This window comes from Oxyura jamaicensis, chromosome 32 (assembly GCF_011077185.1).
Source record: "Oxyura jamaicensis isolate SHBP4307 breed ruddy duck chromosome 32, BPBGC_Ojam_1.0, whole genome shotgun sequence".
Lineage (NCBI taxonomy): Eukaryota > Metazoa > Chordata > Aves > Anseriformes > Anatidae > Oxyura > Oxyura jamaicensis.
In genome coordinates this window covers 1117-9770 of record NC_048923.1, presented here as the reverse complement: position 1 = coordinate 9770, position 8654 = coordinate 1117, and the positions used below count along the sequence as shown (strand labels likewise).

The 8654-nt window shown below is 65.9% G+C and overlaps 1 protein-coding gene across 1 annotated transcript in view; it reads right to left on the bottom strand.

Annotated features, from left to right (window-relative positions):
• Positions 1 to 310: 310 nt before the first annotated feature.
• SUPT5H (SPT5 homolog, DSIF elongation factor subunit) overlaps positions 311 to 8654 on the bottom strand; it is a gene marked incomplete at its 5' end in the record, with an annotated part of 8833 nt that continues 489 nt past the window's right edge. The window contains 26 exons of the mRNA XM_035308807.1: positions 311 to 617; positions 1007 to 1102; positions 2262 to 2465; positions 2544 to 2712; positions 2979 to 3137; positions 3322 to 3427; positions 3643 to 3770; positions 3865 to 3967; positions 4084 to 4188; positions 4286 to 4370; positions 4491 to 4616; positions 4795 to 4941; positions 5183 to 5329; positions 5425 to 5580; positions 5685 to 5821; positions 5914 to 6007; positions 6257 to 6362; positions 6495 to 6565; positions 6652 to 6741; positions 6840 to 7091; positions 7194 to 7262; positions 7329 to 7359; positions 7527 to 7592; positions 7677 to 7745; positions 7859 to 7928; positions 8051 to 8167. Of these exons, the coding sequence (XP_035164698.1) occupies positions 474 to 617; positions 1007 to 1102; positions 2262 to 2465; positions 2544 to 2712; positions 2979 to 3137; positions 3322 to 3427; positions 3643 to 3770; positions 3865 to 3967; positions 4084 to 4188; positions 4286 to 4370; positions 4491 to 4616; positions 4795 to 4941; positions 5183 to 5329; positions 5425 to 5580; positions 5685 to 5821; positions 5914 to 6007; positions 6257 to 6362; positions 6495 to 6565; positions 6652 to 6741; positions 6840 to 7091; positions 7194 to 7262; positions 7329 to 7359; positions 7527 to 7592; positions 7677 to 7745; positions 7859 to 7928; positions 8051 to 8167 (3047 nt within the window). The remainder of the gene's footprint in view (positions 618 to 1006; positions 1103 to 2261; positions 2466 to 2543; positions 2713 to 2978; positions 3138 to 3321; positions 3428 to 3642; positions 3771 to 3864; positions 3968 to 4083; positions 4189 to 4285; positions 4371 to 4490; positions 4617 to 4794; positions 4942 to 5182; positions 5330 to 5424; positions 5581 to 5684; positions 5822 to 5913; positions 6008 to 6256; positions 6363 to 6494; positions 6566 to 6651; positions 6742 to 6839; positions 7092 to 7193; positions 7263 to 7328; positions 7360 to 7526; positions 7593 to 7676; positions 7746 to 7858; positions 7929 to 8050; positions 8168 to 8654) is intronic.

The window sequence follows — 8654 nt, the reverse complement described above, 5'->3', positions numbered from 1 at the left end:
GGGCACGCTGCATACCTAATGTAGTCTTCTGCTCTCTGGATCCTCCACAGGTCGACCGGTGTCCCCCAGTGCCCTCTAACTCCCACGGAGAGCCTCCCAGTGACCCCTTGTGTCATCTAGCACCCCAGTCCCAGTACCCACCCTGTCCCAGTAGCCCCCCCCCTCAGTCCCAGTATCCTCCCCATCCAAGTAACACACCCCAAGTAAGACGCCCCCCCATCCCAGTACCCCCCCTTCCCATCCCAGTACCGTCCGCATCCCAGTACCCCCCCATTCCAAGTCCCAGTACGCAGCGTGCAGGGGACAGGGGTGGCGCACAACAGCTTTTATTGGACACTGAAATCCCATCACAAACAGGCGCCAGGGCAAAGGGGAGGTAAAACGAGAAAAAGAGGGAGAAAAAAAAAAAGACACACGAAAGAGAAAAGCAGAGCAGGGGGGGGCAGGGGGGGGGGGGGGGGGGGGGGGGGGGCTCAGGCCTCCAGGAGCTTGCCCAGGAAGCGCAGGTTGAGGATCTTGAGCTGCTCATCCAGGTCCATGCGGACGATGCCATCCTCGCCGTCGATGCTGAGCAGGATGCCGGTGGCCTCGCGGTCCTCCCCCAGGATCACCTTCACCTGGGATGAGAGCGGGGACCATGAGGGACTTACAGGGCACCCGGGGGGGGGGGCTGGGAGGGCACGGCGGACGCTGAGGGCCCCCAGTAGGGGCAGGGAAGTCAAGGGAGGCAGAGGAAGCCCAGAGGAACAAGGTGGGATGGGGTAAAGTCAGTGTGAGGGACGCGGTGGGTCTTGAGGGAAAGAAGAAGGGCTCCGGAGATCCCACAGAAGCCCTTGTTCGGGGTGGTGGGGTCCCAGGAGGCTGCTGAAGGGGGCTGGGAGGTGATAAGGGGCCCTCGTGACAGTTTGCGGGGAGTGAGGAGCTGGAGCGGGCAGAGAGAACCCGGCAGCGGCACCAAGGGGACGCTGGAGGTCCCGAGGGGACGAGAGGGCAGCGGGCACCGTACCTTGTTGCTCTTGGTGGGGGTGACGGGCTCCAGGTGCTCGCTGGAGATGCTCACCACCTTCTCGCTGTCCTTCAGGTAGACGGAGCACATCCCCCCCTGCGCGGAGAGGACGGGGTCAGCAAAGGCTCCGTAGGGACTGTACTGGGTTTATGTGGCAAGGTTTTGGTAGCAGGGGGCCATGGGGGTGGCTTCTGTGAGAAGGATCTAGAAGCTGCCCCATGCTTGGTAAGGGCCCCACTGCTGACCAGAGCTGAGCCAATAAGTGATGTTGTTTGCGCCTCTGTGAGAGCAGATTTAAGACAGGGAAAAAAAACGCTGCGCCACACAGCAGCTGGGAGAGTGAGAGGAGTGAGGAACAGCCTTGCAGGCGCCAAGGTCAGTGAAGAAGGAGGGGGAGAGGGGCTCCAGGCGCCGGAGCAGAAGTCCCCTGTGGCCTGTGGTGAGGCCCATGGTGAAGCAGGCTGTCCCCCTGCAGCCCATGGAGTACCACGGTGGAGCAGGGTTCCACGCTGCAGCCCGTGGAGGAGACCACGGTGGAGCAGGTGGCCCTGCACCGACGGAGACTGCGGCCTGTGGAAGACCCCTGCCAGAGCAGATTCCAGGCCGGACCTGCAGCCCGTGGAGAGGAGCCCACGCAGGAGCAGGTGACCTGGCAGGAGCTGCTGCCCGTGGGGGACCCAGGTTGGAGCAGTGTGCTCCTGAGGGATGGACCCCGTGGTACGGAGCCATATCTGGAGCAGTTCTTGAAGAGCTGCTGCCTGTGGGCAGCCGACGCCGGATCAGTTCAGCAAGGACTGCATCCCGTGGGAGGGACCCCACAGCACAGGGAACGAGAGTGATCGAGAAGGAGCGGCAGAGAAGAATTTCTATAGACTGACCATAACCCCCACTCCCCCGTTCCCCTGCGCCGCTCGGGGGGAGGAGGTGGAAGAGGGTGGATGGGGGGGGGGGGAAGGTGCTTTTGGTTTCTTTCCTTTGTTTCTCACTTTTCTAGCTCGTTCGTAATAGGCAATCAATCTTACTATCTCCCTGTGCTGAGTCTGTTTTGCCCATCACAATAATTACCACGCGATCTCCTCGTCCTTATCTCAACCCTTGAGCCCCTTTCATCGGATTTTCTCCCTGTTCCTCTTTGAGGAGGGGGAGCGAGAGAGCGCTTGTGGTGGAGCTCGGTCGCCCACTCGAGTAAAACCATCACAGGGACCCACTGTGTCCCCCCCACCCCCCACCCCAAAAAACACCGCCGCCAGCTCACCGTGACGCTGCGGATGACGCCCGTCTGTCCCACCGCCTGGCTGTCCAGGTAGGTGTCCCGGACCTTCACCTGGATGTCGGTGGTCACCCAGTCACTGGAGCTCTGCTCGATGCCCGAACCGGGGGTGTGGGGGTTGTACCCCCCCGGGGATGGCGCCCCGGGGGTCATGGGGCTGTACCCCACTGGGCTGGGGCTGGGGCTGGCCTGGGGGCAGAGAAAAGACAGCGTAAGCAGCAAGGGGGGGGGGGCACGGGGGACAGGGAAAAAAGGGTCTGGGGGTACCTGGTAGGCCATAGGTGATGGTGTAGGGTGGTAGCTGGCCGGCGAGTGGGTGTTTTGGTAGCCCACGGGGCTGGGGGCCACCTGGTGGTAGCTCTGGGGGCTGGGGCTGGGTTGGTAGGAGCCCTGCGGCGACGGCACGGCGTAGGGGGAGAACTGGTCGGTGTTGTACCTGCCGGGGCGAGAGGGGGACATGGGGGCACCGCATCACCCCGTGGGGGGCTTCAGGGAACGCGGCGTCAACTCCAGGCCTCGGTCTGGGGTCCACTAGGAGCACAATTCCCCACCAGGAGCGCAGTTTGGAGTCTTTCAGGGATGAGGTGTCCCCCCCCCAGCCCCAACTCGGGGGCCGCAGGGCTGCGATTCCCCCCCCCCCCAGAGCCAGGCTTTGGGGCGCCCCGAAGCCATGGACGGGTGCGGGGCGGAGGGAACACTCACATGGCCGGCGTGCCAGGCGTCTGGGGGTTGTATGGCTGGGTGACCTGTGGGGACGAGGGGTCGGGGTAGCCGGGGGTCTGCGGGTTGGGGGTGCCACCGTAGCCTTGCGGTGAGGGCGTGGGCTCATCATCGAAGCCGTACTCAAAGTCCTCGTCGGCCCTAGGGACGGAAGAGAGGCATCGTGGCAACGCTCGGGACAACTTGGTGACTGCAATCCCGTGGTGGGGCCCCTCTGGTGGCCCAGGACCCCAAACCACGACCGTCACGACGTGGCTGGGGCGGTGCCGGGGAGCAAGGCTCCTGCTGTGGGGCTGTCCCGGTCACCAGCCCCGCTGGCACCCACCTGGAAGGCGTGTTGGGGTTGTTGGGGTCCCAGGCACCGCTCTGGGCGGGTGTGCGGCTGCCGTCGTGCAGCGGGGTCTGCGAGCCATAGTGCGGTGTGCGGCTGCCTGCAACGCCCCGTGGGGGCCACGTCAGTGCCCTGTGCGTCCCCTCAGCCCCATCCACCTCGGCCCTCCTTGTCCCCAGTGCCCACTTTCCCCCCCTCCTTCCCTCTGAAAGATCACGCTGGGGTCCCTTCCGTGCCCCCGGAACCCACCTAACCCCTGTCCCGTGTCCCCCATCGACCCCGGGGCCCTCCCCCTCTCCCCCCACCGCCACTCACCGTCATGCAGGGGGGTCTGGGAGCCGTACATGGGGGTGCGGGAGCCCGAGCCGTACATCGGGGTCTGGGAGCCGTACATCGGGGTGCGCCCATAGGTCGATGTCATCCCACCGGGGCGCCGCGAGCCCCTGCGGGGACACAGCGTCAGGAGATGGGGACATGGAGTCCCCAAAAGCCCCGGGGGAGGCGCGGCACGTCCCCCCGTCCCCAGGAGGCACTCACACGGTGGTCAGGCGCTGGCGGTCCACCGAGATGGTCTGGCAGGTGGAGTGCAGCTCCACGCGGGCCGTCGACTCCGTTGCGTCCTTCACCACCCCGATGTAGCCTGTGGGGCCCCGAGAGCGGCTGGGCAGGGGGACGCAGGTGACCCCCACAGCCCCAACCCGTGCTGGGACGGGATCCGGAAACCCAGCACGCCCCCCCCCCCAGGAAGGCACCCACCTTTGTAAGGTCCTTGGGAGATGCGCACCGTCTGCCCGATGAGGTCGTTATCCCGCCGCCCGCGCCCACGGCTCATGCCGCCGCCACCAAAGCCACCGCGCTGGCCTGCAAGGAGGGAGGAGGTGGAAGGGGGGGGCTCAGGATGGGCTGAGCGTCCTCGGGGGCGTTCTCCTGTCCTCGGGGGCACCCCCCCAGCACTCACCAGCCCCGCTGGGGTGCATTGGGCTGGTGATACGGGGGCTCATGGGAGTAAAGCCAGCCACGGTGAAGTTGGTGACGTCCCGCGGCTGCAAAAGGGAGAAAAAAAAAGGGTGCTGGAGGAGGGGGCAGCAGCGAAGCCGTGGGGCCGCTGCCCCCTCCGGCAGCTGCCGGTGGTCCCCGGGGGCGTCCCCAGAGCTCTCCCCCACCTTGGAACCACCGGCCAGGACGAGGTGTCGGGTCTTGCAGACAAACATGCCGCCATTCTCCACCAGCTTCTTGCAGTGAAGGAAGGCAAAGCCGCGGAAGAGGTGCCGGATCTCCCCCTCGCGGCCCTGTGCCGGGAAAAGGGGGGGGGATGAGACCCAGAGGGGGAACAGGACCCTCGCCCAGCACCAGAAGAACCCAGGGAGCTGTCAGGAAGGCCCCTCGGTGCCAGAAGAAGCCAGAAAGGCCCCCGGCAAACCCAAGAGGCCCGAGGCAGACGGGCTGGTCGCACGCCGCAGCTCGTACCGAGTGGGGCCCGTCGATGACTTTGACGATGTCCTTGACGTGGATGTTGTTCTGCTCCGAGTCGAGGGCGACGGCGAAGCGGTTGTCCTTCTTCCTGGTGACGGCCTGGTGCCGCACCGTCACCACCTTCCCGTACATGTTCAGCACCTGCAGCCCACAGGGGGGGGGCAAGGAGCTGGGAGGGGGCCTGCCCAGAACAGCCCCCCCCTCAGATTCCGCGACCCCGGGGATGAACAACAGAAGCTGGGAAGGCATCTCCGGCACAGGGCTGCGCGCGCAAGTCCCCTCTTTTTCTCTTCCCCAGCAGGACGCCCGAAAACACGGGAAAACACAGGAAAAAGGAAAAAAAAATGCCGCTCCTTCCAGCGTCACGGCAGCCAGGGCTCACCTGGAAGGTCTCGCGCTCCAGGCGGACGATGACGCCCACGGTCTGGGGGTCCAGCTGCACCAGCTCGCCCCACTCGTGCTGCCCCCCGACGTCCACGCCCGAGGCGGTCTCCGAGCAGAGCTGCAGGTCCCGCGGCAGAACCTTGAGCTGGGGCAGGAAAAAGGGGGTGAGACGCAGCCGTGGCGGCCCCTTCCCCTCCTCCCCACGCAGAGCCGGGCCGGGGGTTTCACCCCTGCGCTCACCTCGTGCATGGTGAGGTCCGAAAAGAGGATGACAAAGTTCTCCTCCACCCGAACGATGAGGCCCGTGTCACCCTCAAAACGCCCCGCGATCACTTTCACGTGGTCGCCCATCTTGAAATACTTGCGCAGCTCCTGAGCCGGGAACTCCAGCATGTCCTGGGGGGAGGGGAAAGGAGACGGGCACCGGGGAGGGGGGCCTGGCGTGGCCACGGCGCCCCCCCCGTGAGGCATCCGGAGCTGCTCCCAGGGCTCTCTGCTACCTTCAGGTCCTCGTGTTTGGGCATGATGGTGATCTTGTTGCCATCGACGCTGAGGATCTTGCCCTGCAGGTTGATCAGCTCGCCCTCGCACACCTCCACGTTGTCGCCGGGCTGGAAGTTGTGCTCGCGCTCCTTCCCTGGGGGCAGCGGCAGGGACGGTGAGGGGCCGAGGCGCTGCGGGGTGAGGTGAGGGGGGAGGAGGTGGGGGCGCGCTGAAACCCCCGCCTACCTGTGCTCTCCGTCACCACCTCCAAGTCGATGCCCTCGGGCTGGTCCTCGAACTTCTCCAGCTCCGACAGGGTGGGCTTCACGCCTTCCGTGATCTGCCACGATCAAAGCCCGTGGCCAAAACCGTCCCCGTCCTTCCCCAATCGCCCCTGCTTCCCCGAGCAGCGCCCACGCCACACCGACGGCATCCCCGCCGAGGAACGGGGGGGGAGCCACCGGCCTCCCTCCCCACCCCCTTTCCCACCCGGACCCCCGGGGGTTGCGTCACGCCGCGGGAAGGGAAGCAGTCCGGGGAGAAAAGCGCCGGGTTTGGGTCTGGATTTAAAGCCAGGCCCCGCGCTCACCACGGCCGACATGGCGAAGCTCTTGAAGAGAAAACCCTTGCGGCTGTAGCGGTTGCCTTCGAAGATGAGGAAATCTCCATCCGACGCCACGTCGCCTCCCAGGGAGCTGAGCCGAGACGGGAGGGGGGGCAAAAACCCAAACCAGCCCCTCAGGGAGGGCAGCTCGCTGGAGGGGGGGTGGGGTGGGGGCTTTTTTGGGCCGCGCCTGATGGTGTCCGGCGCAGGGGCTGCCACCTACCGGATCTTCTCCGCATCGAAAAGCCGCTGGGGGGGGCGCTTGAACTTCTTGCGCTTGGCGAACCAGTCCTTCCGCCGGGGGGGGGAGGGGGGGAAGGCAGCGGGCTGAGCCAGCGGCCCCCGCGCAGCGGCAGCCCCGCAACCCCCCACCCACCTACCAGGCTCATGCGGGCTTTGATGCGGTCGAAGTCGATGCGGGGGATCATCTTGAGGGAGATCTGGTTCTGGCTGGGCTCCACGTAATCCACCTGCCCGCGGGGGAGGCGGAGGCGGTGAGCCGGGGCGGCGCTAACTGCCCCCCTCCCCACCCCCCTACCACCCCCCTCCCCGTCCCCTCCCGCCTCACCTGGGCGATGTCGTCCTTGTAGATCCCCCTCTTGAGGCGTACCCAGGACTTGGGCTTGAGGTTGGTGACCTCCTTCACCACCTTCAGCACGTCCGTCATCTCCTTGATGGGGACCATCTGCTGGTTCCAGTAGCCCATGCGCAGGTTGCCCACGCCCTCGATCGCCTGCTTCACGTGCGTCTGCTTGTACGCCTCCACGTAGATGTAGCCCTTGACGTGCTCGGGGGCCACCACCGACTTGATCTGCAGGGGCTGCGGGACGAGGGGCACGTGAAGGAGGGGGGGGGGGGGGGGGGGCGCCCCCCCCCCCCCACCCACCGGCCCCCCCCCCCCCCCCCCCCCCCGCAGCCTCACCGTGTCGGTGAACTGGTAGGCGATGAATTTCCGCATCAGGGCGATGGCCGTGGCGCGCTCCTCGCCGATCTGGAAAGGGGGGGTTGCTTTAGGGTCGGGGGATACGCCCCAAGGCCCCCCCCCCCCGGCACCTACCTTGCACTTCACGGTCCAGAGGTTGGGATCCCTGCACAGGGGCAGAGAGAGGAACCGTTACGGGGGGGCTTGGCCCGGCCCAGCCCGTAAAAGCCCACCCGGCTGGGCAGCTCAGCGCCCCCCAGACCCAATCCGCCCCTTTTTTTCCCCATAAAAGCGGCGTTTTGGTTTTTTTTTTTCCCCTTGCTCAACACTCACTTGACTCCAGGCAGCAGCTGCTGCTGCGTGATGTCATCCGAGAGCTCGTCGGAGCCGCCGTAAACGCTGAGAAAAAAAAAAAGGGGGGGGGCAAGTTCTAAAAGCACGAGGCCTCCCCGAGGGCACGGGGCGCGGCGCCGCACCACTCACGTCTCTCCCACCGAGGACTTGGCGTATTTCTTCATGTAATACTCGCCCAGCTCCTCCTCGCGTTGATCCCTGCGGGGAAATAAAAGGCATCAGCGCAGCTCCTGCAGCCCGTCGGGGGGCAAAAAGGGGCCGGGAGGGGGGCTCTGGAGGGAGGGGGGGGGGGGGGATGGAGGCGGCGTCACCTCCAGAGGTTCTGCAGCCGCCGGGCGCCCGAGCGGTCCTCGTCCAGCACCACGTTGTCGATGTTGGAAGCTGCGAGGAAGAGGAGGGTCGGATCCGGCCCGCGGGGGCTTGGTTGGCCCCTGGGGGGGTGACGCCGGGGGTTTGGGGGGTGGGGGGGTGGGGGTGGGGGGCTGGGGCCGACTGGAGCTTACCTTCGATCTCTTCTGCTCGGGAGCAAGGAGGTGGCGGTGGAGGGCAGACAGTATGGAGCAAAAAATAGCGGCAAAACCACCCACGGGGTGAGGGGGGAACAAAGGGGAAGGAAGAAAATTAAGACGGCGGCACAGGAGGGAAGGGAAACCAGAAAAAAAAAAGGGTAGAAATAAAAATAATAAATCATAAATAAATAAATACGGCAAAGAAATAAAACCAGGCGGGTGCGGATGAGATGTGCTGAGCGGACAAACGGGGGGGGACGGACGGATGGAGGGAGGAGGAGGTGAGGGAGCCGGGGCCCCGCCGTCCCTCCCGCCCCTGAGTGCTGGGTTTGGGGAGAAAAACGCGCCTGGAGGGCAGGGGAAGAGCCAGAGCGGCCGCGCAGCGCGGCCCAAAACTGCGTGGTTTAGCCCCAAAAGGGCCACGCCACCGCGGGGCTCCGTTGCCATCCTCTTCCTCCGGGCTCGAGGGCAGGGAGCGGGACAGAGGCGGCCCCAAAGCAAGAGGGGGGGGCTCGAAGCCACAGGGGGGAGCCCCCGAAGCCTCCGGGGGTGCCCCCAAAGCCCGGGGGGGGGAGCCCCCAAAGCCCCGGGGGGGGGG